We start from the raw sequence: 27,790 nt of genomic DNA on the forward strand, positions 1-27,790 counted from the left end.
TGAAACATTCTGATAAAACAAACACATACAGACACATATGCAGTATAACTCCCATACTGTATATACACTGTTCACATCCATTCACACATTTATGTAGTCTTGATATGTTAAACAATGAAGGGCCCACAAACAGACTAAAAAACAAAGCAGATATAGGAAAACACAGAACAGAAATTATTATCATTTATCTAAATGTGTTAAATATTATAAAAACACATTAAAGAGCTCTTGTGCATCTACATTGCACTGAGAACCACAAATACACACACAAACACAGTCTGACCTGAGCAGCGTCCAGCGTAATGTGATGTATATATGAGAGGAGTTGCTGAGCTCCTGTATCATGGCCTCTCGACTAGCGGGGCTGATGCTCCACAGCAGACTGGCATCACTCTTGATCTTAGCGGTAACAATGTCATCCGCTACATAGTTCATTATGAACTGCATAGCACCCTGAAAAAGAGAGAGAAAGAAGGTTCATGAATTTCTGCAGTTACTATGTCACTTTAGTTTTCAGAAATGGATTAAGTCCTCAATGTACAGTATCTCGCACTGCAGCAATAATATTATTGTGTCCCATTTCTGGTGGTGGATGGTTCTGTATTTGATCTCAGTTTGGACACACAGTAAAAGTAATCAAATTAATTGCTTCTTACCTTATGAGTTGCATACTTGTTGGTGAGTTTGTTGAAATCTTTTTCTTTGTAAGGAACCAAGTTCTGCTCTTGGGCGCTCATTGTGAACAGAGGCTGTGAGAACACAATCAGACACACTCATTATTAAAACATACATGCACAATACGGATAGACAATGGTAAATGTCTGAACTGCAAAGTTAGATAGTCGATGGCTACACTGGCAGCATGACTCCACGGATGTCAATGGGTCGCTTTGTCCTCTCTTTTGTTCCTGACCAAAATACCTGAAATCCTTCAGGCTCTGTTGACCTTCTGAATTGTACCACCACCATGAAGTTGTGATCACCTGATTTCATCTACCACCATCAACATTTGGAAAAAAAGTTTTCTTCCACAATCTGGTTTGAATGAATAATTGCAAAATGAAAGACATTCTCTACCTCCTCAGCTGTTCTTTGTAGTCAGTGCTTGTCAGCAAATGTTAGTCTGCTAACAGGCTAAACTTTGACTCTTACAATTTTAATCAGTATACAGTACTTCCTAAACATTAACTTTGTTATTGTCATTGTTAGCATCTTGAGGTTAGCATTCAACGCATAGCACAGCTGTGCCTCAGTACAGCCTCACAAAGCTGCTAGCAAGGCTGTAGAGCCTTAGTCTGGAGAGAGAGACTGTGTGGTTGCTGTATGTTGAATGATGATAAAGTTGTTGACTTGAATTCAAGAGCCACTATACCTGCATTTTTTACTGTAGCATTTCCAGCAAAAAGCTACTTTATGGTTTAAATCAGGAATCCCTCTATGAAAATAAGCAGCTATCTAGCTTAACTGTTTTAGATTATAAGCACACAAACACTTGACATTTAAAGTTATCACACAGTTTACTTGTTGTCATCCTGACCTCATATCCTGCGATGCTGAGCTGGATGGAGACATCTACTGGCTGATTGGTCACTCCGGCTGCTGACTGTACCAGAGACATGAAGAGGAGCGGGAACCAGATGATGCTAATCAGGGCGAAGATGATGAATCCTCCCATGCCATATTTCACCACCTTCTTCTTCTTCTGCCCTGGTGGGTGGGGGTATTTCTGGAAAATGTACAATTAAATGACTTGAGTTCTTACTTAATTGTCAACAAATTCAATCTTTTGGGTAGAAAGATTATTTTCAAAAAGGTGTAAACATTTTTTTTCTTCAGCCAATAAAGTAAAAAAAGCAAATATACCTTACAACTTAGGCAAGACAAGTCAAAGAATTAAGTTCTTTCTGCAAATGTCTTATAATGTATTGTAACAATGTTCTAGCCATGACTCGATTACAGTGATGATCGTAGGCAATGAGAGTTACATGAATTACATGCTCTCAATTACTTTCTCAGACTCCCTCCAGCACTTAAGGATGAATATGTTAGCATAGATGTCTTCAACACAAATCCAACTGGAGAGAGACAGAGTGGTGTCTGTCCAAACCCAATCCATCACCGCCCTCAACTCGGTCAGGAAGGGAACCAAACGAAACCTGGAGGTGGAAAAAAGGAAAAATAATGAGATCAAGAAATTAGAGAAAGATACATTTCATTTTGCTATAGTCATCTTTTAAAATATATAAAATATATAACATTTTACATATAAAAAGAACAAACAAATCACTAGCATTCTCAATACTCTATCATGTCTGTTTACCCATTTATAAATAGTATAAAATACTGCTTGTAATGAAGATATTTGTTTTTTTTATCGAAAAACTTACCCTTGGAAAAGAAAGAGGTTCAGGTAGTTGTAGTTCTTGGTGAGAAAGTTGCCCAGGATGCGGTTTGGGTAGCCACATTTGATCTGGTAAGCGGACAGGCCGAAGTAGATACACTTTACAAAATACCAGAGCTGAGCAATAGGGTTACTGTTGAACCTCCTGTGGTGAAAAAGACACATGATGAAAGCTTGAGAATTTCAGTCAGGGAAATTTAATGAGAAAAGTCGGTGTGGGTTAGTTATTCAAGTTAACATTCTAGATAAAATTGAATAACAAATTCAGGCATTGACCTCTCTGTGACCCCAGGGAGGATGAAGAACATCCAAAAGTGTATGCCGAACACCAACACCACCTGGAAAACACACTTTCCCAACAGGGACTTCTTCAGGTAGAGGGCTCGATCCACTATCATGGTGCCGAACTGCATGAGCAGCATGACCAGGAAGGCCTCTGGAACCTGGTCCTCTGAAAGAGACTCTGTGATGTCTGCTACTGCAGAGTATTTCTACAGAGAGGCAAAGAACAGCCACATTGTGTCATACTGTACATAACATGCATGCAAGTGTAAATATTCCAAGTTTGATGAGAGGTAAGGCAGATGCTTACCCCAAAAGCCCAGTATCCATATATAGTGACAATGAAGTTGACTACATCAATGAGAAACATGAGGGCGTAGACATCACACACAGGACTGTAGTCTGGGTGGATGATGTCATAAAAAAACTGCCTTATGGGTAGATAAATGTGAAGGGCGCTGAAAAAAATAATGTAGTTATAAAGAATTAAAATGTCTTCTCAATCCTTACAGATAGACAAAATGAACAGTTTAGTTTACTTTCGTAAGTATCCTAAAAATCAGTCTTAATGCTGTGGTAGTTAATATAATAACTATATAATTATTAGCTTTATTAATTGCATCTACAAACTAAAGAAACTAGTCAAAACCTAAAAGCATAATTTAAGCTGCTATCAGATTATATACATTTTATAACTTGAAGTTAAACTTGTAATCCGAACAAAAATACATAACAATATCATTCTAATAAATACCACTTAAACATTTAAGGTCAAAGACACTTTCTGGAAACAAGGCAGAGTATTCTGATGTTAAGACATCAGATGTGGGCCAGAACAAAACAACGCACACTTCTATAATGGCAGCTTTGGCCTGTAGCATCCTCTCTCTGATATGTTGTCTGATCCTCTGCTTCCTGGTCAGGGGAGCCTTGTGTCGTTGCCGTCTTTTCTTCTTGCTGTGCTGCTTTTGGGGCTTCACCTCTTCAGTAAGTAAATGTATTGGAAATGGAGAAATGTCACACATGATGAGTAATGTCATGCAACAACTATCAGAAACACGAAAAGAAAAGAGAAATAGAACTCTAACAGTGTATCTACTCAAACTGTTGGGTCAGATTTGGATCAAAATATCTTCACAAGACTTCTGAATATTCACCGTTGGATTCTGCTGAGTTGTCTCTCCTTCCTCTACAGAATATGGAGGTTGTGGAGGCTTGTAGCGGAAGGAACTTCAGTCGGCGGTGAGGTTTCTCTTTACTGCCCATCTTATCTCCTCCCGTCATCTTCTTCTTGTCTACTTTCCTCTTCATCTTCTTGAAAAAATCAGGCATCTCAACCTCTTTGTTGTCCCACAACCCATGGCACTGCACAGTAAAAGACACAAACAAAATGTTTTACATGCAAAACTAACTGCATGGTGATGTGCTGTTACATAGTGGAAGAACCGTATGTTGTTAAAGAGCAGGTACATTTCAGTGAGGATTTTTTTAAAGGTACCTTGAGAATAGAGCGATGAAAGAACAGAGCGAGCAGCTGAATGAGGTCAAACAGGACGTAGCCATTTTTCTTTTCCACCCCAATGATGTTGGGCAGGGCAAAGGGCCTGTCTGCGTTGATGCCACGATAGGCAGAGGTGGTCCAGGGGAAGAAACCAAACTGGAAAAAGTACTTTACCACAACAGTCAGCTGAAAGAAAAAGAAAAGAAGTTCTGGATTATTTATCAGCAGAAACAATGGAAACAATCAATTTAATGTCATTATATCTGTGTCCTAATGAAAAATGTACTAAATCATTAATGTTAACAATGTTAGTGAATGATAAAAATCATAGAGTTCTGGGAAAGAAGAGTATGCCATTGATCTAGCATTGCACTCCTGGTTAGAGAGTTAAAAATTATCAAAATACTTGATTCAAGACAGCATATTCTTTATCCAACACATTCTTTTTATTATCAAGACTTGGCACTAAATTAACCACCATTCACCCCGACCACCGACAGTTTGGATGAAGTTTAGTTGTTATGCTGTTAGTGGCTAATGTAGCCTTGAGCCTCTAATGTCAAGCAGAGGTGAGGAGCTGGGACTACAGAGGCCTGAAATTTCACCTCTGTATTGTTTTAGCTGTTCCTCTTGAACAATAAAAGGTTTTCGAACATTTTTTTTCACATAAGCAGTAGTGATGCAAGAAGGTGTATGTATGTTCAAAATTAAAATTAGATGCAGATTTATTAATTGAGTTTCAAAAAAACTAAACTAAATATGAACATAAAAACATCAGCTGCTGAATCAATGTATTTGATATGCTGAATTGCTTACGGCCATGTTACAATGCAAGCGCTCCATGTGTTCAGTTGTAAGAAATACTTTGTAAAATAAACAACCCTTTGTTTAATTTCAACTTGTCTGCCATCATCAATCCTAGCATTTTGAGTATTCCTTGACAAGGAACTTATTTGTATTGATTACAAAACTGATTAAAGCCGAGGTGCCTATTTGTTGTCAAAATAATATTAACATCACAATGAAACCTCCATGTTTTATGGTTATGGAAAACAAACAGACAAAGAGCAAACAACCCGTAAACCTGTAACAAACTACCTCTGTGTAGATTATGGCTGTCATCCAGAAGCGTTTAGTCGGCCGGGGCACAGACAACATTGCCCAAAGGAAGATGAGAATGGGCAGGATGAGGGAGAGGAGCGAAGCTGACACAATGTGGTTGAGGATGATGACAAAGTAGCACAGCATTTCTGACTTGGAAACCATGGTGTTATAGAGGGCAAACAGCAGCTTCAGTGGCCTCGGCAATGTCACAAAAAACTTATCAGAATGTGTGATCTCATCATTTTCAAACATGCTATAAAGAAGGAAGGGAAGGAAAGAAGAGACAGAAATGACAAACATAAACAAGTCAAAGATTAGAAAGTCCTTCGTCAAAAGATAAAAAAGATGCTCAAATCTTGTCTTCAAGTCCCAATTTTCTTGTGTCTACCTACTTGTTAAGCAGCAGCTCACTGGCAGTGAGGTTCCTCGTTTCCTGACTCAAAGGTTTGAGAGGTTCTGTGAGGTCAAGGCTTTTCTCGTCATCACTGTCCCTGAAGCCCAACGACATGCATACTTGGTAATCAGACCCTTCATCTTGGCTCTGTTGTGTTTCCTCCTTCAGCTCTTCTCTCAGCATGTCACAATCCTCCGTTTGCTGTTTCTCTTCCTCTGTCTCTTTATCTTTATGCTCATGTATTATCTCATCTTCTATGTCCTCCTCATCATCCTCTTTTTGTTTGTGGTCTTCCCTTAGAGGTTCGCCATCTTCATAGCTTTTAAGAGAGAAGAAGTGTAATAAGTAGATTAAGCACACTTACGACCAAGTGCAAACAGACTGGATTTTCTCTACAACCAACAAAACCAGTCTGAGTAAACCCTTTTTTCTTCCTTACCTTGGTGAAATTTCATCAGTCCCATCGGAGGTCAGGTCGATGTTGGCTGTTCTCAGGAGCCTCCGCCTAAGCTGGTCAGCAGCAGGCGGCACAGGAGGAGGCTCGTCCAGTTCTTCCTGGGTTGGCTGACGGGAGCCGAGCATTGTCTCGTCTGTCATACAGCTGAAGGTGCGGAGACAGAGCAGATGAGTATACAGGCTGTTAAAGAGGTGTACATGGTTTTGTGCATCCATCCAACCATCCAGTTTTCCACATTGTAGGAAAGGAGCATTAGGGCCATTAGGGTAAGATGCACTGTAAGCCAGGCAGCAGGCAAATTCCTGAACCTGGGCGTGCTGACCCCCGGCATTGCCGACTGCTTGTGTACTGTAATAATGTCTTACTTTACACATACAGTACATGTATGCAGACATAGAAGGGAATACAGAAGTAGCCATAGAAAACAACTGCAGAGACATAAATATATAACTTATTTTGTGTCCAGTGACCTACCTGGAAACGCTGCTACCCCATGACACTTTGGAGGCTTGGTTCTTCAGCTTGGCGTAGGTGTGGTTTGAGGAGGGGACAGCGGGCGGAGGGGAGGGAGGAGGCAGGGAGTCATCTAAGTCGTCTTGAGATGAAAATGTGTTTTGACGTGAGATCCAGTTTTCATAAAACTGCTTCACACTCTCTTGGCTCACCTCTTTGCCCTGCAGAGAAATGGAGCAAAAAAAAAAAGAGGAAACCAAAATGTAAAACTAACGGGAGAATAAAAGAGCCGAATCTGACAAACTGTAGGAGAAGCTGACTTACAATCAAGCATATGAGATAACTATATATTATGCTACATTTACTATACATGTAATAAGTACTAAAACTCCTCTGACATTGGCTTGTGGAGGGTAAAATACTTTTGTTGTGAACCCTCTCACAGCATGTATTGTTAGATAGAATAAATTTGGCCTTGAGATAAAGCAACATTTAAGGTACTCCTCTTAAGCATCCCCTCCCATGGTATACATTCACAGGTGCTCACACCTGATTGTCGGTAAAAACATTCTCTTTTGCCTGCCAGTTTTGTTGCACCTTTGAGGGCAGGGTAACTCCTTTATCATTTGTTACATTACTTAATAGATTACGTAAATGTCTAAATAAATGTAAATAATAACTTTAACAAGGTCTCCATTCTATTGAGCGTCCCAGTAAGCCATTTCAGTGAGTGCATATCAGGACCCAAAAACTGGCTGTCAAGTTTATTTTTTCAGCATTAATAAAATAAGAGGTAAGAAAACAGATAAATTAATTTCAAAAACTTCAAAAGAAGAAAGAATAAATGTATGAAAAATAGAAAATCATTATTCATTAAAAAAATATTTAAGTTGAAGATGGGAGCTTCTTGTCTTCTTGTCTCTTCATAAATATAAAGGGGTTTCTACAGATCTGAATCTTTCTTCCAGACTGGATCCCTGAATCCAGAAATCAGCGTTTTTGCTTAGATTTGAAAGGCAAAGCATCACTTAAAAATGTTTGCTGGGTTAAATGGATTTTTGTCCATATTCAAAATGTCTACACACTGCATCATATTAATAGTTCTTTATTATTTCTTTAACCAAGACATGTCTTCAATTGATAATGATCAGCTTTGCATCCTTTCCTCTCACCTTCTTCTGCTGCTGGTTGAGTAGCGCTCGCTCAAAGCGGAGCACCTTGGAAATGTCCAGATTGTCTTTACAGAATGAGTTCAGACCCTCCGTCAGGTCGTCAAGAAGTGACTGAACAAACACCACAGTGAACTTCAAGGTGTTAATGACACGCTGCAGAATGTTTTCTGCTGGGAGAGGAAAAGCATACAAGTGAGTGAGTCAAGTATGAATGTGTCAGAGTATTTAAGGATTTTCCTGCTCTGATTAAGAGTTTTGCTGTTGCTTGTTCTTTTTAACAAACAGAAAATCTCTGTAAAAGAATTTCCCCTTTCAGAAGTTTACATGTAAAAAGATGGTAGAATCCACTGGTTTGTTTTATAATGTACTGCAATGACTCATGTTTGTCTACCTTTTTCCTCAACCACCTCCTCCTCCACAGTGCTTTCATCCAGTTCATCCTCACTGGAGTCTGTTCTTTCAATGCCTGGAAAAAAAGGATATTTGACAGTTAAAGAGCCCCTCCAGTGAAAATCACGTTTTTTAACCTTGTAAACATCTCCATGTGGTGCTTATCATGTGCTACAAGACATATCAGGGACGACTAATTACTAAATTTCCACTCAACGATGGCAGAGACGTGTTTTGTTTTTGGCTGTAATTTATCAAAAGGAGAAGCAGTTGGAAATTTGCATAGTAGGCAGGGACTATGCAAATTCGGGAATTTTTAATGAGGGAGAGGGATGAGATGCCTTGGGAGAATTTTGACAAGGTAATTAAATGTATTTAGCAGAAAAACATATCAAACACAATTTATTATTTCAAGCAGAGCATTGTATATGTCTTAAAACATGACTGGAGCTGGTCTTTAAGTTATTTTGACAGTGGTCAATCTGTCCAATCACAGCAGTGTGTCTCCACAAATATTGGCTAGGCTATATCTAAATTCAAGATTCAAGTATTTTTTAAAGACTTTTCACCTTTCCTTCAAGTCCATAAACAGGACACAATATCCTAAACAAAAAACACGATAAGAGAGGAGGATTAGTCACTGCTCCATAAACCAAATGTTGCCCTCTCACCTTGTTGTCTCTGTAGCTCTCTCTTTGCTCTCTTCTTCTCTTCTTTCTTCATTTTTTTCTTTTCCTTCTTCAGGTCCTTCAGAGCCGTCTTAGAGCTGGTGACCCAGGCTTCGTAGGCCAACTGGGATATCAAAGATGACAGATCTATGTTTCAACTGATCATGTTATATACAGAGACATTGGATGTATAACTCATCTTCAACTTTAATATTACATTTATAAAAAACAGTAAATGTCTCATTTGAATTGCTTTTTTGTTTTAAGTGTTTTCTGGCTCTCACCTGGAAAGCTGATTTTTTCTTTGTTGGTTTCTCCTCTTCCTTCTTCTCCGGAGCTTCCTCCTCTTCCTCCTCACTGTCACTTTCAAACAGGTGGTAGCCACAGTTGTTTTCCACTGCATACATCAGAGCAGTGTCAAAGCTACATAACTGCATATTTTTGAGGCTTTGAACAAGGCATCTGACTGAGTTCTAGTACAGCTTTAGAATAGCTACCAGAAACGTTTTCATTTCATAACCTTGGTTACAAACATCATTAAGATATTCCTCATTCTTATTTGTCATGCTTTGTTTTTTAACCATTTATAACTGAGTACAATGCTAAAATATTACAATTTCATTTAGCAGACGCTTTTGCCCAAAGCGACGTACATCTGAGGTTAATACAACACAAGCAACGAGTAGGGCACTTGTGTGATTTGCGACTTACCTCCTGGCTTAGACACCCAAGGCTTCCACCATTTTCCTGCATCTCTCTTTGCCTTCTCCTCATCGCCTGGAAAACACACATATCAATCTGTCAATTCAGATTTTTTTTACCATTAAACAATAAAGATTAAAGAGTTAAAAGCATGAATAGAAATCTTTGAAAAGTGCATCATAAACTGGACCAAATACCCCATGTTGACACAAAAAATCAGCTAAAATCTATAGAGCCTGAAAAATAAGGCTTAGGTTTTCTGAGTAAATCCACTGAAGGTTTACTTATTAAATTATTTTTGGTTAATATATGACAAAAAATACCAACCGAAAATACCAGGTAGACTTGTACCAAAAACATTATTCACACTTCCTTCTCATGCTCTGCTGGTTTATAAACAGAACATAAAAAACATGTTACCTAGTGTCACCTGCTCTTGATCAGCTGGAAGAGCTGGTTTGTCTGCTGCTGTAGGACGACCCTTCTGTTTAGATTTAATCTTCTCCATCCTAAAAAAAAGGGAGGAAGGACATGTTTACTTTTTTTGAGAGAGGATCATTATATATTGAATGGGGAAATTTTGCTTGTCATCATTGCAAACTGGATCATTGTTGAATCATTGAGTTAAAATGTTGTGAATGTGCATTATACAGACTCTACCCTGTTTAATGTGTCTTACTGTTTCTTCAGTGTCTCCACAGATTTCTTCTCCATCTCTAGTCTGGCTGCTACCAGCTTCTTAACTTTGGCCTCAAACAGCTCAGCACCCCTTAGAGGTAGAGAGCAGTTTAGGAAAGAAGCATGGCTTGACAAGAAATCCAGTATATTATCCCCTCTGCTTGTGTGGTTTTTTTTATTCCTGTCTGGTACAAAGTGATCTTTCATTAGAATTAATTAAGAAACTATAAGTAAGTTCAAGAGAATTTTGTAACCCACCTATAAGGAAGCAACAGACTGGAAACAAACTAAGGTGGCATTAGAGATCATGTTTCCAATCTCCCTTAATGATACACTAGATTCTTTTTTTTCTCCTACTAATTGCAAGCATATCCTGAAACATCTTTTTGAGAGTTAGAGCAGTAAAGGTGGACATGCTGAAATCTGTAACTTTGAAACATTTGTTTAAAGAAAGATGTCATTTCTCTTTGGTCCTCTTTTAACAGAATACAGACAATCTAGGTAGTCTTTTATTTATCCAAGAAAATGCAGGAGAAAATATTTACTACTTTACCATAATAGTAAAGTTTGTGCTGCTTAAAAGTATGCTAGGGATCAAAACAAAAAGATGGAAGGCATGTGTGGAGTTCAGACCTGGAAGCCAATATCTTAGAAGACTTGAGGTCAGCCACTATGTAGAGGAAGTAATAGCTTAGGAAGACCCTCCTCTGTGCCAGGAGGACAGTGAAACAGATTGCATCCCAGACGATCCCAGCCTCTCCCTCAGGCAGCTCACACTTATCGTCAGGTTCAGCTGAAACACAAACAGTAATTACTCTGTTAGAATAATTCAGTGCTTACTTTGACCAAACACTATTAACACTCTGAGTTTATGCACTGTAAGGATATTATTACATAAACATTGCATTCAAACACAAAAATGTCCCGAAGATGTCATTTATCATCATCTATCACTGACACTTACGGACATCGTAGCCTTTGATGGTGCAGAACATGCTGAAGGCCTGAATTAACCAGCAGCCGTTCTTCAGCAGGCTGCCCAGGTAGGCACAAGAACCAAGCTGATCATAGAAAACACAAGAATAGCAGAAAAAATGGTAAAACTCACAGTATACAGACAAAAAATTAATTTTAAAGAGTGTGTGTGATGATTCTGTGCACAACTACTGAGCTTCTCCACTAAGTGGTAACTCACAGACAGCAGGTTCTTCATGGTGATCACAAAGCAGGTGTACCCGATGAGCCAGTCCCAAAGTCTCAAAATGTATCTGACAGGCTGCATCAACACACTTCCTCCAAACAACATAAAGTAGAAACAGGCCACTAGGTAGCCCAGACAGAAGATGTTGATCCGCGTAGTGCCAGTGATGAAGATGAGACACAGCACCAGCCAAAAGAAATAGCTGAACACAAACACCTTCACCATGTCGAGGTAAGACCTGAGGACCAGTCAGAGAGGGACATCTTACAGCTTAGAGATAGTAGCATAAAAACTTGCTGCAAATATAGATAGAAAACTTCATTTCTTGCAACCAAAAACCAAGAGATTTACAGCTTTTAAAAATGATGTTGAAGATGGCATCCTTCTCTGTGTTTACAGGAAATGGGGATATAGGTTACTGGGGAGAAGAAAGCTGTACACTATCATAATGTCCCCAACTACACGAGATATCTGTATCACAGTCTGTCTCCATCATATTCCCACTTTTAAACGCCCCTTGCGATTCTCCACCTCTCCACCAGATGCCCTCAGAGCTCTTTTCCCCTCTACACACCCATTCCCTGTTCAAATCAGTCCTGCAGTTTCCTGATCTTCCCTGCCCCCCCACTCACCTGTCTCAACTTTACTCATCTCCCTGACTCAACATTTATAAGAGTTTTTCCCTTTGTTTAGTTGCCAGCTTGTCCTGTCACTGTGCTTTTCTTTTCAATCTGAGACAACTATAAAAAAGTTTACTTTATAATGTATTAGTATCGCTGATACCAGAATATGATTTGCATTTTTTTATCCAGTAAATATTATTCTGCTAACACTGAAAAGGCAAATCTGACAAAGATGACAACACAATGAACCAGCCTCTCATGGAAATGGTAGATGTCCATGAGTGCTTCACCATCACTTCCAGTTTACCAGAACAGCTTTTAAGAGTTGGATAACACACATATTTATATGTCCTAACTCAACCCCTTAATGCCCCTAAAATGACCACAAACCACATGATGGAGTCCAGATTCTGCACCTGCAGTTTAGAGAAGATAGCTGTTTGAAGAGATGAACTTAGTGCTGGATAATGGAGTCCAGGTTATTTCTTGTTCTTACCTTTGGTCTACAAATTTAGACTTTTATGGAGACGCACATTCACGGAGAGGAGCAGATAATTTAGACTTCATAATTCATAAAATGTCTCATATTTTTGATATTGGGGTATCCATGGAAAATTGTAATTGACATACAGACAAAGACATGTTGAAGGTATAATTTAAATGGCTCCAAGACCCTACTCTTAGATTAAAACAACTTCTCTAGACAATGTAGAAGATGAAAAAGGACCTGAGCAGCAAGGTTAGAATTTCTGACCTGCAGTGAAGGAAGTTATCAACAGGTATATACTGGTTGAAGGAACAAGGATCCAGACTTCGACTGATCTCAACATTGTCTCCAGCTAGCAGTCGCACTGCTGCTCGGTTCTCCTCCTCAAACATCTGCCACTGCAGAGATGAGCAGAGCAACAAGAGGTGGTCATCTGCAGAGAGTAGGAGAGGGGTTGGGGTGTCAAAGTCTTACAGGAGGAATAGATTCCATGATATGATAGACGAAAAGAGAATAATGATAAACTCACAGAATATGAACAAAGGATTGGGTCTCATGGCAAAGTCGGGCAGGTAAAACCACTTAATAACGTTAGAGGTCAAAGGCTGAACTGCAGTTCTCCAGGGGTAATCTGATAAGGAAAGGCATACAGTAGAACAGAAAAGGATGAAGCTATGTAGCACATTTTCAAACTGTGACATTTTTTATGTTGTTAAGAAAACTGACACATGGACAAAACACTGGTCAACTGACAAAAATGGATCAAAAAGTATTTTCATAATTGATGTAATAATTATTTTTGAGTTTCTGAGTTCATGCAAAACAGATTTTTCATATGCATGCTTTATGTTCATGTCAATGTTGTTTTTGCACAGTTTAATTAAATCTCTTACTAATCAATCAGTGTTGACTTAGTGTATTTTCTGTAGGTGTCAACTAATGCTACACAGTTACATTTCTGCAAACTGCTAATGTGTAAATGATTAAAAATCTTTCTGCTTATTATCGGCACTGATGTAAAATGCCTGTGATTGACTGCCGAACAGGCCAGGGCGTACCCTGCCTCTCGCCCAATGACAGCTGGGATAGGATCCAGCAGGAGCCTGAACAGGATAAGCGGGTTAGATAATGGATGGATGGATGGATGGATGATGCATTCATGGTACATGGCCATACCACAGACTTAAAGCAGGCAGTCGCTTTCCGCGTCCTCTAGATTGCTACGCGCCACCCGTTTGCCTGACCACACCTCATATCAAAACCACCACGCCCACGGGCGCTATTGGTGGCACAAGATCACTTGCTATTTACACAACATGGGCGGTGGGCGTGAAAATGACGACTGGGCCAGGTGGAAGATAGCAATGACAGTTGCGCTGCACGCTATGGCACTTTGCGCTGGGTGGACGCTAGGGCCCATAGTGTTTAAACAGGTAACTGTTTAACTTTTCAGTGGCTGGTTTAAAGTTAAGTATGCCATTATTTCATTTAAACAAAAGTATCAATCAATATTAGAGAATCCATACCAACACAGAAAGCTGGAGGGATACCAATGCAGAGCAGGTACTGCAATACCATGAGCCCTGCAGTGAAGCAGCAGTATTTAGGCCACACCTCCCCGATAGCCTTCCTGCGTCGCCGTGACAGCACAGCCATTAAGGCGCAGGAATGGAGCAGAGCGTAGAAATCCATCCTCTGACCAATCACGTTTACCGCCACAATTAAACTGATCTAAGAGGAAGTATAAGGAATACATAGTCAAATACATTTAAAGGTTCAGATACACACAACTATATGTAGACATACATACTTCAGTACCTCTAGTCCAAACTTGTAGAAACAAAAATTGATGAAGTACTTGATGCAGGGCAGGATGCCGTGGTCTAGATGCTGTCTTGTAATACCCTGGAAGATGATACTGAAGGGCGGGGCTTTCAGGTCACTATGAAGACGGAAGTAGAGCTGGTGCCGCTGGATAGTCGCCTCAAAAACCAGCAGCCCCAGCACCATCAGGTGGTTCTGTAACACGGGACACTCTTTGTAGAGAAAACCTGATCTGAGACACAATCTAAATACTGTGGAGTTATTGTCAGAGACTTCATAACCAACTATAACTCATGGATGAATTAAAACAAGAGTTAGCATACCACAGGTTTTGGTCATGCCATGGTCAATAGTTCATTTATATAACTGTATCAAACATTATCAATATATATACAATATAATATCATATCATATCATATCATATAACATACTATAAATGGAAAGCAAAAGCATTTTTGTTTGAAAGTTGTGGTTTAAAAGAAACCATACCCTGAGACAGGGGAGGATCCTGCCCTCACATTTGCGTAGCGCTCCACACCAAAACACAGGGTCTACAGGCTCAATGTAGAGGATAGATCTCCTAAGCAGCTCCATCATGTTCCCCCTCAGCTCTGCTTCATCATCCAGACCCGTGCTGTTGGACGTTACCAGGCCCTAAGATACAAACAATGAGTGTATGTAAGTAGGATTGTGTGTGTGTAATTTATAACAACTAATTGGGCTTAAATGTCAAGAAGATGATGACTTAAGCAAATAGCAAATACAGATTCAAAGGAAACACCTCTAACAAAAGTATTAAGTATATGATAACTGTTAAAAACACACACTTTTAAAGATACTCACAGCTGTGCAGTTGGAGGAATAATCGAGGGGTTTGATGACTTTGAGCTGGTAAAACATCTTGCACACCACCATCACACAGGCCCACACAGCAGAGATGCTAGATGCCAAAGGTCGTAACCGTGGGAACGGGAGTGCAAACACCCACAGAACCAGGAAAAGCAGGTTCATTAGAGAAACCTGTAAAATTTCAATTATTTCACTTTAGCCCTGAAGAATGCAAAGAATCCGTTTTTTATAGCTTGATTTTACAACAAATTCTAAAAAAGGTGTAGATAAAGAGAAATACCGACCACACCTTTACATTTTCACTTGACCTTGCACACACACACGCACACACGCACATACAGACACATGCAGATCAAACATCCCACCTCTTGCAGGGACACCCAGATGATGCCCGAGGAAACGATTTTAAGGCTGTGGAGCTCCAGCAGTCTCCAGCTCTGCTCCTGAAGCCTGTTGAGTCCTAACAGAGCGTGAATGAGCAGCAGGGTCGCCCGGTCGACTATCACAATCCACTTGTCCTCGCGACTACTGTGGACAGGCTCTAGAAGGAAGAGATTGTAGCAGTGGTAAGGAAGAACATTAGACATAATTTTAACATCAAACAGTATTACTGCTGTAGCTCTCATGCAGCTCAGACAGCAACTAATGGTGAGCCAATTACACATTACAAACATGTGACAAAAGAATGGAAGATTAAAAGAAGCAAGAATCAATAAAAAAGTTAATAGGAAAGAGCTTTGGTCAACAAAAACTAATGTGTACATTTGTACTGTCATTCAAATCTGAAGCATCCTCTAACGACAAAAGGTTGAATTGCCAGAAGTAAATAATAATAATAAAATTAAGTTAGCCAAGTACTAGACATGAATCTTTAAATTAAGTACTTCCCAATAATTTGTTCCACTCCAGACTGACACAACAAATGGACAATGAGGAGCCATTTTGGGTGTTGGGCTGTAGTTACCCTCTTCTGTCGTCTCCTCCTGCACCTCAGCCCCCTTGTCTTGGGAGATTTGAAGTCCAACGCTGTCCAGCGTCTCCTGGCTTTTCCCATTTCCCATCTGCTCCTTCACAAGCCTGGAGGACAACAAGAAATATTCTTAATATTTTGTTTTGTTGGAAAACCTGACTGAGGTATTTACAAAGAATGGTTTGGTGGCAGTTTTGCATCAGGTTGAAGAGCAATAAGCATCAACAGTTGAACAACAGTCTTACCTTTTTTGGAGTTTTTCAATGTTTCCTTTAATTCTGGGGATTAAATTATAGACATATGCAAATTACAGTAGGTTTAACAGATATTTCAGAAATCAATAAACAATTCATTCCCCATCACCTCACGTATTAACTTAATGAATGATTCTATTTACACAACCTAAGCAGGATGTATTGTTCTTCTCATGGGACTCACAGGCAATTTATTTACACCAAACATGTCCACCTCCTTGTGGTTCAAGCAGATTATATTAACAGGTAATAAATCCAGATAAAGGGGTTGGACTGGTTCTACACAAAGCATATGAAATGTGAGCTCAACAAAACATGTATGGACAAATAAATGCAGCTCTTACGTCTCAGATATGACATTGACTGAACCCCTGAGCTCTTCCTCTCTGTGGAAGAGAAGGACGCATCAGACAAAAGAGACAATCACATAGATAAATAATATGTTTAGAAATTAACAAGAAGATATGGAAAGTAAAAATGGAAATAACAGTAAGCAGGGCAAGCCACTGGCAACACATTACACAATTACAGCATATTGGAGATAAACACATGATAAAGGTATGTGATTTTTTGTTGTTGTTTGTTGTTTGTTGAATCTAATTTAAAGAATCAGAAAGTTTTCTTATTTAGTTTTTCTAAAAAGAACACAGCCAAGTTCATTAACCTGAGCAAGCTGGATAGAAGTGATAAATGCATGAAAAAGTAAGATGCTAATTGTATAACATTTTTTACTAGATAACACTTTCACTGCTTGCTAGCCACCCCAAGTAGAATTTAGATAGTCTTAGATAACCTCCTTAATGTTAAGAATAGCTGTCCTTGTTAGCTACGTACGAATGTTTTCTTGCAACATTTTTTATTAAATTCCATATGTCTAGAATGAGGTCAACTTTCCGTATTACTGCAAGGCATCAGAAAACATAACCGGAGCAGGAGGATTTTTTGGATCTTGAGAATAAGTCTACATATCAAAATAAATCTTCCCCTCCAATCAAAAACATCTTTCTCCTCTGATTTATCTTTTGATACCTGGCTCCACGAACATTTCTAATTTATTCTGAACTTTACGACTTAATTCTGGAAATGTAAAATTTGTATTCTTTTTTCTTGTGTTTGGCCTAAATACTCTTTCATATGAGTAGGATTGCAAACATCAGTTTTCATATATAATTGGCGACCAACGATAACAATAAACATCCAAATTGCCCTTAAAATTTGTAGCCTTACCATTTTCTTTCCTGCTATGTCAAACTGTATTTTTGTACATGATATATATAAATAATGGACAACTAAATACATTTTGTGTGGTTAATAAATAGTCCTTGACCATACAATATAACATACCTATGTAAATATTCCATTCTATATTTAAACAAAAATGATCAAAGGTATGATCTTTTCAAGGAAATTTTTTGAATATTTTGGAGCAATCTCTGTTGAACCTGGACCATCAAGATAGTCAGAAGACAGAACTGCTGCTAATGAAAAGCCATCAGAGATTACACCCTCCTCTGACTTGACTATGTCTGCAGAGGTCTTTACTGACGTACCATGGCTTTTAATCTAGTCAACTGATATTTCATCTGCCAACTCCCAAAATTCAGTTGCATCAAAAGCGCCGCAACTCTTGATCTTGTTAGATGCAGAGTGCAGATATAGTTTGTTACTCTTTATCATTTTGAATACTTTCAGTTGTTAACTGTACAAGAAAACTGTATTTAATTACAGGCACTTTTAATTATTAATCAGTTTAACTCTTCTTACTAACATATACATTATGCCCATAGATCATTTCACACCTTGACCAGCAAAAGAAAATATTGGTTACTCAGATTAGATTTCTGTATTGCTTTTGTACTTTTTCTAACCTTCCTATATATGTTCATGTCATGTGAAATGTACCACTCTTTGTGTAGGATATTTTTTTTTTTATTTCATGCACACATTCTTACAGTCTCACCTGGAGGCCTGTCGCACAGGAACGTTATCAAGGTCAGTGAGAGTCAGGAAGTCAGAGTTGAAGTAGTGCAACTGGAGGATACAAGCCAATAGGAAGGCAGCAGGAAGCAGGATACGTGCGAAAAGCTCCACTGTGTCATAACGTTCCAAACCCAGGTCACGAAGACTGAAAGTGTGACAGATGATAACATAAGAAAAGGGCCAAGTCTGCTGTATCATTCTGACAAAATTCAGCATTAAATACAATGTTTCTTGCTTCATTCTTAAAACAGAAAAAAAGGAATCACGAACTTAGGCCTTTATATGCAGACTCACCCTTCTTCAGACATGCCCATGATCTGTCTGAAGAGCCCAGACACACTTCTGAACTGGTACATGTAGATTGCTATCAACACCACCATGGAGTAACCAACTACCACTGCCCAGAATGTCTTGAGTAGCCGGCGCCACACATCGTAACGTATCTTAGGTGAGAAAGACAAACAGAAGCTACAGTTCATTACATCATGTGAGGTCTTAAGAAATGTTCTTTAATGATTCTGTTTAACAATTTTATTTCTTGCTTAAATATTTGATAACTGCTTGGTTTCTCATTAGAAATACCACTCATGAGAGTGGCGCCTTAAAAGTTTGTCTTTGACTTTGAAACAAGTAAGTCATTTATATATAGACATCAGACATCACTGATCACAGTGTGGTCAGTATTCCTTTCATAACACACTCCCGTATGTAAAACACCAGGATGTTGCTGATGTTTTCTGAAAAGACAAATGGTGTTGTCTTGTATTCCCTCACCTCCTCAGCTATTAGGCCTTCCTGTAAGTGCCTAGCGTGTTTCTAAAAGGTCAGCAGAAACATGATGGGGGAGAAAAACAGGGAAACAGCAGCAAAAAATGACTGTGTAATGACTTGTAATCAATACTTTTAACTGTAAAATGGTGTCAATGAGCAGCACATAGACATTTAGTATGACGGTAATGGGGGTGTCAACACACTACAGTGTAATATGAACCTATAGTGGCTTTTTGTATTATGCGACATCTCAATTCTTAAAGCAGATTTTCTAAGCCCTGCTATATCAATATCAAATTTTCATCTGTTATCCACTTTACAATGTATACTGTACTTAGGTTGGGAATAAATGCATACATAGTAGTCAAAGCAATGCAATGTGTCATTACGTTACCAGCTGAGTCCTATACCCATCTACTTCTTTGCAGAAACTTTACTAACCTGGTAAAGGACAACGCAGTAGAGGAAGAGGACAATGTAGAGGATCTTGTAGACGACCACCTTAGCAAGAGAAACAGTTCAGACAAAACAGCTAAAGATTACAAAGACTACTTAACCCAAAAGGTCTTGGGTCTGCATTCAACCATGATTGGGGCATCCCAAAAGAAGACACAAATAGTTTGATTAAAAAGACACAAAAACCCTATTAATTTTTATTCTTTGTTCAGCCCCAATATTTTTTTTAATTGTTTCATAACTGTTCTACACAATAATGTGCACTATCTAAGGTACCTGATCCAATGATGTGATCATGTTATGATCATTTTTGTATTGCTCTCCTAATCTACGTTAGATTACAAAGTGCGAGGTTTTTCCGGGTAGGTGTTTGACAAACAAACTCACATTGTATGATGTAGGAAAATTTGGGCACCACAGCCATGGCGGTGACAATTATGGGGAAGCTGATCCAACCAATAACTAAACCTTTTTTTTTGTCAGAAAACTTATAATGCTAGTTTAAATCAGTTAAATTCATTGTAAATGTTGGAAAAGTGATGTTAAACATGACAAGGACAATTTTTCACATGCTTATTTTTTATTCTGTAAACAGATACAATACCTTTCCAGAAAAGCTGACCACAAAGAACATGGAGCAGCAGAAAAGGATCCAGTATTTCACCAGCATCCCTTTTACTCCTGAAATCAGCATTGCTACCAGAGGTGATGGCTGACTTTCCTCCGCTGATATGGGGAAACCAAGAAGAGAAAGACAAGCAGGAGAAGGAAAAAAGGGAACAAAAGGAGAGCAGGGACATTTCATCAAACCATGTCCTATGTCTATGTCTACATTGCAATTGTGCAGCCCTACTCCAAACTTAGTATTATTTTTCTTTACAGTGTGGAGCACTGAAAATAGTCTGTAGAAAGGATTTGCTCTGTTCACCAATACCCTCTAAAGATGAGACCAACACAGTACTACAGTAACTGTAATCTGATTAAAAGCTTTTTTAAATGACTTACATGACACAACTTTGACTTCATCCAGAGATTCTGCTTTTAAGCTCTGTTCTTCCTGTCTCTCCTTCAGCTGCTGACGAAACATTAACCAAAAGCTGAAGCTGTAGAAGACCTTAAACACACATAGTGTATAATGAGCACAAAACATTAGGTGCACACACAGACAGTTTTAGAATCTGCAATAGTCAAAATAGTTCATTTGGACAAACATATGTGCAACAGCTATTATACAGTCTGGTGAGCATAAAATTGTTGAAAAAATCCAGTAAATGCATAGTTTTTACAAGCTGATCTGCAGTCTTGGTTGACAAGATCTTAAACTAAATAAATAAATCCAAATTGATTAACTGATTTGCAGTTAAGAGCTGGTTGATTTCTGTAAATGATAAGAACATTCACTTTGGTGCTTTCTGTCCTATCTGCTATAAAAACTTTATGATCAGCTTCATACTAGATCCTATATGAACACATTAGGCTACTTGACAATGTTTACTTTATTATTTTACAAGGAGATTATTGTGTTTCTGTCTATTATTTACTGGACTGGTTCAAATGCTTTATATAAAAATAAAAATCAGAAGCTGTTTAACGTAAAAGAGAGACCAAGTATGGGGGCTTTAACAGGGGACAACTTCTGACACGGTTGTTGTCTTATCTTATCCACGCTTTCTTTCTCAAATATGGTTTCAACATGACGTATATTTATGTCGCTTGCTGTCCTTTAGCCCCCACTCCACCTAACCTTTGCTCCCAGGTGAACACAGGGCGCAGGGTGATAGCTATTCAGATCAAAGTCCATTATCACAGCCGGGGGAAGACCAGGGTACAACTCGGCCCGGCTAAGACGGAGCCCGCTCAGGAATCCAAGCATCAGCAGGACGGTGCTGTACATAGCCAGGAACGGAGCAGACATCATGGCGTAACGGCGTCGGTCTCGCATCATCCAAATGATGCAGGACCACACCAGTAGGGCGAAAGTCAGCCAGTTGTTGTAGGTGATACTCCACACCTAAAAAAACAAAACATGATTCTGATATTGTAAAAATATCACGGCAAGTCAGCTAGGCTATTTATTAGATGTTGTTGTTTTTTTTTTACACATTAACATCACAGCAATCATAAAGGTTCTTGGTTTAACGTCAAAGTCGTTTTCAACCTAGTTTCTCGGAAAACAACATATCCAAGTACGTTGGTGTACAACGTCCGTCGAATTAGTAAATGTTGGTAACCCTATTATCCTTTCTTCAATTTGCTAACCACCTCTGATTGGTTAGCTTACTTATCTCAGCTAGCTAACTCTTACATTTACACGGTGCAGCAGCCTATTGTGCAGTTAAAGAAAATAAACCCCAAATTACTAGGATGTTTAGCCAATCCAGTCAGTTAAATGTCTTTCCATATCTTTCTTACAGGTTAATCAGTATTCTGTATAATTATCTCTAAATAGATGTTTTAATCTTTATTTCATTTATATATAGTCCACATTACACTTTTTTTTAATCTTTGCTTGCAACATGACTGAGCTGACCTATGCCAGAGCTATTTTTTTCCTTTCCAATATAGCTCTTCTTCTGTACAACTGCCTGTTTGGACTTAAAATGGTAGCTAAAAGACTTTGCAAACAAATCCAAACCTTCATGAGTTAATGCTGGCATTTGTGCATTTGGCACTTGTTTACCATCATGATGATGAGAGCGCTGACATAGCTGTGTTTTTGCACCAGCTGTCCAAAGATGACCAGGCCACTTGGGCCTGAGGGGGGAGGCGATGTCTCTGTTGGCAGCGTCTCTTCAGACTTTTCACCCATTTCTTCCTCTCCTTTTGTCTCTAGCATTAGGGAGAGAAAAACTTAAAGATTCAATGAGAATTCAGCAAAGTGACAAAACAGACTTAGTCACCTACACCTAATGTGCATGTTACTGAGGTTTCAGGATAACAACACACAAAAGATTTATTCAAGTTAATGAAAGCAGTGACAGTATTGTTGTTGCTGAGGTCATGTATTAGGGGTTTGAGTGTAATGATTACCATCTGATGGTGAGTCTTTGACTTCATATTGTGGTGGAGGGTAACAGTTTGTGTAGCCTGCCCCTCCTAACAGAGATCCCAGATCATTTCTATGGACATCTTGGCAGGAAGTCTCTGTCATTAAAATCATTGGCTGAGGAAACAGAGCACACCATACTGTACATTTAAACCAGTATTTGCATGTACATTATATCAGTCAGTCATAAACATGATGGATCTTGAATCAATAATGCTTAACAATATTGGGCAATAAAATGACTTGCCTCATCAGGTAGATAGGTTTCATCATCTGTGCTGCTTAAAAGCTGACAATGAAGAAAATCTTAGATTGATTAAGAAATATTGTAGGACACCAAATTGAAATGCTAACTTGTGTAGGCTAGAAGTAATTAGCAGTAAAATGGTGATGCCTGCACGCTATTTGCAGATGTTTAGATGATGCTAAGATCCAAAACAACTAATCATGTGCACAACATAAGTACTTATGACTGACATAATAAACAATATTCCCAGAAATACAATTCAAGAGAAATATATCCATTGTAGGTTACCTCTTGCTTATCTCCTGAGATGTAGATGACCCTGGTGAAGCTTGGAGGATCATCTGGACTTTCTAATGGACTCTCAGACTCTTCGCCATCAACAGTATCCTGAAACACAACTGCTATTAACAGCCTGTCATGTAAGTTAATGTCACTTATATATCTCCTTTACTTTGTAAAGTTTATGTGCCTGCATGTTCATTGCAGCAACAGTAATATCAGTGAAAACTACAGTGGTAGTATGATGCAAAATCATAGACATTTAAATGTGTGGGTTCCCTTTTTAAGGAAACAATATTTGGAATCATTGCCACATTAAGATTACAGCTCAGCAGTGGAGGTTGGGGCAGAGGTTGCAGTTTTATGGTACAGTATAGCAGTTTTGTACCAGTGTTTTAACTACTCATAGGAATGCTCGCACAAGTTGCTGCACTTGAAGCATTATACTGTATTATGGGGGGATTTAAATATGAGCAGCAGTAGAGTAGTGAGTAGCCCTTGTATGTGTAACCACTTATAAAAGAAAAGCACCAACGTCATGCCTACATAATTCACCTGACAAATACACAAAATACACTCATACGAACCCCCTCCGTTATGTGGACCCATTTGTGCAGCAGGGCCACAAGTGTGTAGTAAAGCAGTAGTAGAACCAAAGGGTTGATGAAGTCAGGCCAACTGACATGTGGGTGCAGACCAAGAGTGTGTGGGTCTGAACTGTTTGTTTTAATCACTCCCGTCATGCCAAACAACCTAAAAAGAGAATCAAAAATTAGTGTTGGCGTAAGACTGGAACCACTATGGTGTTGCTGATATGCTGATCAGTCCAATATGTCAGTCTCATTGTACTTTTTAATTACTTCTGTACCTGGCGTAGACATCCTCTGGTGGCACAAGCTGCTGGGACAGGGGCAGCTGGTAGAGGTACAGAGCCAGTATGTGTCCTCCGCTAAAGATGGCCATCATCACACAAAGGGAGCTGAAGAGTAGCAAGCTGATCGAGCGGCTGAACACCCACCACCAAACAAGCCCAAGAAACACCCCAAAATATACACCTGAGGTGAGGGAGGGGAGCGTAATACCTGTACACACACATATACACACATATTGATGGATGAAGAAAATGAAAGAAAGTTAAATAATTAGTTAAATCAACATTTTGAAATTAAAATACACTTCCGTCCTCTGACAAGCTGGTGTATTTTACCTGCAAGCCCCAGCAGCAAAGTCACCACAACTTTCCCTGCTGTGTTCATGATTGCAGACAGCAGCAGCCTCAGTCCGGCTGCAAACACGATCAACTTCTGGACAAACTGGGGCGGACCTGTCTGAACCGGCATAGTTGTCTCATCTGAGCTGTCAAAGGATGAGCCTTCTGTGTCACTTCCTTCCTCAGACTCTGTTTCAGTTGTTTCCAAATCCTGCCAGATCCATTGAACAATTAGATTGATATCATTTTGCATTCTTAATGTAATGTGGCTTATAACAGCTGATTTGTTACCTCAGGGTCAGATGGTTGTATGCCGTTTTCATGGAGACTGACTTGTGGCAATGGACGCAATAGTTTTTTGCACAGTCTCAGTATGAAAGAAGTAGAGAACAGGAGCCCTACATCTGGTGCCAGCAGACGGACCACATTCCCAGGGTCAACCGAGCTGAATCTTAAAACACACAAGCATTAATGGGATTAATCTCCACTGATCTCCTTTCATGTGAAAATGGATCGGGCGAGACTTTGTTGTGACAGTAAGCATGTGAAATTTGTCAACATTATTATACTGATGAAATATGTTTTTTGTTGTATTCATGCTAATTTCAAGCCCCCATAAGTTGATTCTTTACTGTAGATTTAAAATAATAATTTGAAGTTTTTAGATGTATTAATGTATGACTGCTAATGTGTTCCTCCAATATTGAACATCATGTGCACTCCCATACCTTACAATGCCCAAGTGGTAAAGGACATCTTCCCAGAAGCCACTAACTGTTGAAAAAACATATCATCAAGCTTGGAACAAAGCGAGTTTCCTTAATTCCTGAAAGTTTTACATATTTACATGACAAAACAGATTTGTTACAAATTACACTGGATGCATTTCATTTACACTTTTTACAATCAATTCAACCAATATTTCATTTGAAGCCTGCTTGCTGAACAGCTGATATTTTATCTTAAAAGAGCAGTTTATCATTCTAAGAAGTGGAACAAATTTACCATGTGGAGGTATGTAGGCAAAGGGGATTTGCATGAAGCACTGCAGGGTCAGGAGGGTCAGACTGGTATAGATGATCAGTCTCAAGAACTGACCCGTTTTACCTGGACAGCAAATGAGAGAAACCAGGAAGAAGCAGAAGTGACTTGTCTTTGATAAAATTGGAGCACATTGTACATCAGACAGTGTAGTAGTTGTAGTATTAGTAGTAGTAGTAGTAGTAGTAGTAGTAGTAGTAGTGACAAAGCTAAAACTCCCACAACCCACATTTGTGAATATTTTCCTAATTACAGATTTCACAAAATTGACTAAAAACAAGTATTTTAAGTATTTAAAAAGTTGGGTGAGATTATAACCTTTAATAAACCAAAAAAAGAAACAATTCTGCATTCACCTGCTTTGTATTATAGTTTTGACGAAGATATGCTAGCACCCGCATACAGACACACACAGTTACTAATTAATTAATTAACAAACTTCCCTTTAAGACATTTTTCTGTCTCCATGTGAGAACTTTTACAGAGTTATAAGCCAGCTAAAGTGAGACATGTCAGTCTGAGTATTCAAGTGTGCACTAGCTAAGTTGAGGTAAGATAAAGATAATCCATTATTGAACCCCAGGGGGGAAATTCGGGTGTTACAGCAGTACCAAGACCAGTACCAAGAAGTAGCAAGTCAGTGAATGCAGTATAAAAAAATAAGAATAGATAGATAAATAAAAAAATAAAAGATACGAGGGATACATATAAAAATACAATTTATATACAAGTGTTATACAACTAGGAGTAAGTGACTATATGTCTTGTGTGCATGTGTGTATAGTATTTCTAATGAAATAACTTTTCCTGCTTCCTGTAAATAGTCTAACATACTACTGAAATTCTCTTCCGGTATGCTGTAGATGCTTAATTCGGTTTGGATCCAGTAGCAGTTGCTACAGGCATTAAACATAACTACAATGAAAAAGTCTATCTTCTAGCTGATTGTCTGTTTTGCTTCTGTAGGTTAAATTTAAAGGCATCAGAATTAAATTGATTCTGTTAGAAAACCAGTTAAAAAGACCTCATGCAAAATTCCACAAATGATATGTTGTTTTTTCAATTTTACTGAAATTGAATTAGAATTGTTTTTAACCGAAGGCACCACTTCATAATCTACGTATAGATTTTGACGCTTGTAATCAAGACGTTGGAGACACAAAAGCAATAAAAGCTGATGTGGCAAAACATTAGCTGAGCGTGCAAATGTGCTGCTAATGTTCAGGATTTTTACTAAAAGCTTTGTTTCACTTAAACCTCTCTGCTTCCCAATAAGGAAATAAAAAATCACACACACACTCTCCCAAGTATAGGTGGATGTACAAAAACCCACAATGCACACACAGGATATACACACACTTGACCACTTAGCCCAGGAAGAGTGGGATCATATTAGGGATATAAGGACCACTGTGGTTTCTATGGGGCTTTCAAAGACAGGGTGAAAGGCAAACAGTTTTAAGATGGAGGGATGTAAAGTGAAAAAAATATGCTGTCAAAATGCTGACATCACATCTTTTAATTCTTCACTGTAATTACCAGGCTATGTATAATTGATTTGACTGTTCAAACAGCATCCTCTTTAAGTACTTTGAGGGAGGGGGGCAGAAACTTTAATTCATCAGAATGCATTGATCAATACAGAGAAAGCACACGCACACATACACACCGTTTATTTTCGTACTATTGCCTCTTCTGCTTTGTCTCTGCTTCCTCCCTCTATGTTTTACTCTACACTAGACTTTGAGAGTACGTTTAAAAGTTGATTTGCATGATTGTTGTCACTTAATAATTGTGATACCAGTGATAATGTACACGCTGTGCATTTGGGTGTCTTGTAGTAGTAATGTCTATCTACAGGTTTCATGATCATGTGAACAAATACTGTATGTGCTCAGTTGTAAAACTGAGTCACAATATTAAACAAATGCAAAGACACTTAAAACTAATAACTTATGTATTTAATATATTCAACATTTTATTACGTCATACTTTTTGTGCAAGTGCAAGATTAAAGCTTTTTTCTGTATAGTACCTTTATACTGGACGACAGTACCATCTGTCACTCATGTTGAGCCTAATATAGTTTGATCATCTTAAATTGCAGGTGGGGGTATTGAAGTTTGCATTAAGACTTTTACTGTTTGTAACTGGTTGGCAGCAAAACCTGTAAAAAATGTATGTATGGAGTCCCTCTCACCTTTCATGGTGACCAGACTGGGATTTGGCAGCAGTGGTAAGGTGAGCAGAAACAGGAAATACACCACTGACAGACCACTGTAGCGGAACGAAGAAGCTGAGGTGCAGAGAAAAAACATGAAACTGTGTATTCGTTTGATATAAAGAGTCT

At 38.7% G+C, this 27,790-nt stretch overlaps 1 protein-coding gene across 1 annotated transcript in view; it reads right to left on the minus strand.

Moving 5' to 3' along the window:
• Positions 1-27,790, minus strand: part of LOC138589232 (piezo-type mechanosensitive ion channel component 2) — a 31,619-nt gene that overhangs the window by 3,071 nt on the left and 758 nt on the right. The window contains exons 2-50 of the mRNA XM_069659431.1: positions 27,641-27,736; positions 25,405-25,506; positions 25,128-25,173; positions 24,691-24,850; positions 24,397-24,610; positions 24,058-24,271; positions 23,777-23,942; positions 23,199-23,297; positions 22,648-22,780; positions 22,298-22,446; positions 21,362-21,628; positions 20,623-20,731; positions 20,222-20,343; positions 19,603-19,662; positions 18,685-18,833; positions 18,371-18,535; positions 16,755-16,796; positions 16,151-16,263; positions 15,552-15,727; positions 15,181-15,357; positions 14,827-14,991; positions 14,332-14,532; positions 14,040-14,244; positions 13,043-13,144; positions 12,781-12,946; positions 11,398-11,641; positions 11,167-11,263; positions 10,836-10,995; positions 10,204-10,293; positions 9,945-10,033; positions 9,534-9,599; positions 9,107-9,219; positions 8,826-8,946; positions 8,156-8,230; positions 7,765-7,934; positions 6,614-6,813; positions 6,122-6,283; positions 5,681-6,001; positions 5,283-5,541; positions 4,182-4,370; positions 3,827-4,048; positions 3,533-3,636; positions 2,994-3,141; positions 2,678-2,892; positions 2,388-2,546; positions 2,009-2,156; positions 1,538-1,726; positions 657-749; positions 284-453 (exon numbers count right to left, since the gene is read on the minus strand). Of these exons, the coding sequence (XP_069515532.1) occupies positions 284-453; positions 657-749; positions 1,538-1,726; positions 2,009-2,156; positions 2,388-2,546; positions 2,678-2,892; positions 2,994-3,141; positions 3,533-3,636; positions 3,827-4,048; positions 4,182-4,370; positions 5,283-5,541; positions 5,681-6,001; positions 6,122-6,283; positions 6,614-6,813; positions 7,765-7,934; positions 8,156-8,230; positions 8,826-8,946; positions 9,107-9,219; positions 9,534-9,599; positions 9,945-10,033; positions 10,204-10,293; positions 10,836-10,995; positions 11,167-11,263; positions 11,398-11,641; positions 12,781-12,946; positions 13,043-13,144; positions 14,040-14,244; positions 14,332-14,532; positions 14,827-14,991; positions 15,181-15,357; positions 15,552-15,727; positions 16,151-16,263; positions 16,755-16,796; positions 18,371-18,535; positions 18,685-18,833; positions 19,603-19,662; positions 20,222-20,343; positions 20,623-20,731; positions 21,362-21,628; positions 22,298-22,446; positions 22,648-22,780; positions 23,199-23,297; positions 23,777-23,942; positions 24,058-24,271; positions 24,397-24,610; positions 24,691-24,850; positions 25,128-25,173; positions 25,405-25,506; positions 27,641-27,736 (7,402 nt within the window). The remainder of the gene's footprint in view (positions 1-283; positions 454-656; positions 750-1,537; positions 1,727-2,008; positions 2,157-2,387; positions 2,547-2,677; positions 2,893-2,993; positions 3,142-3,532; positions 3,637-3,826; positions 4,049-4,181; positions 4,371-5,282; positions 5,542-5,680; positions 6,002-6,121; positions 6,284-6,613; positions 6,814-7,764; positions 7,935-8,155; positions 8,231-8,825; positions 8,947-9,106; positions 9,220-9,533; positions 9,600-9,944; positions 10,034-10,203; positions 10,294-10,835; positions 10,996-11,166; positions 11,264-11,397; positions 11,642-12,780; positions 12,947-13,042; positions 13,145-14,039; positions 14,245-14,331; positions 14,533-14,826; positions 14,992-15,180; positions 15,358-15,551; positions 15,728-16,150; positions 16,264-16,754; positions 16,797-18,370; positions 18,536-18,684; positions 18,834-19,602; positions 19,663-20,221; positions 20,344-20,622; positions 20,732-21,361; positions 21,629-22,297; positions 22,447-22,647; positions 22,781-23,198; positions 23,298-23,776; positions 23,943-24,057; positions 24,272-24,396; positions 24,611-24,690; positions 24,851-25,127; positions 25,174-25,404; positions 25,507-27,640; positions 27,737-27,790) is intronic.

Source organism: Semicossyphus pulcher, unplaced genomic scaffold (assembly GCF_022749685.1).
Source record: "Semicossyphus pulcher isolate SPU_LCO1_2020_fin unplaced genomic scaffold, fSemPul1.0.p SCAF_13, whole genome shotgun sequence".
Classification (NCBI taxonomy): domain Eukaryota; kingdom Metazoa; phylum Chordata; class Actinopteri; order Labriformes; family Labridae; genus Semicossyphus; species Semicossyphus pulcher.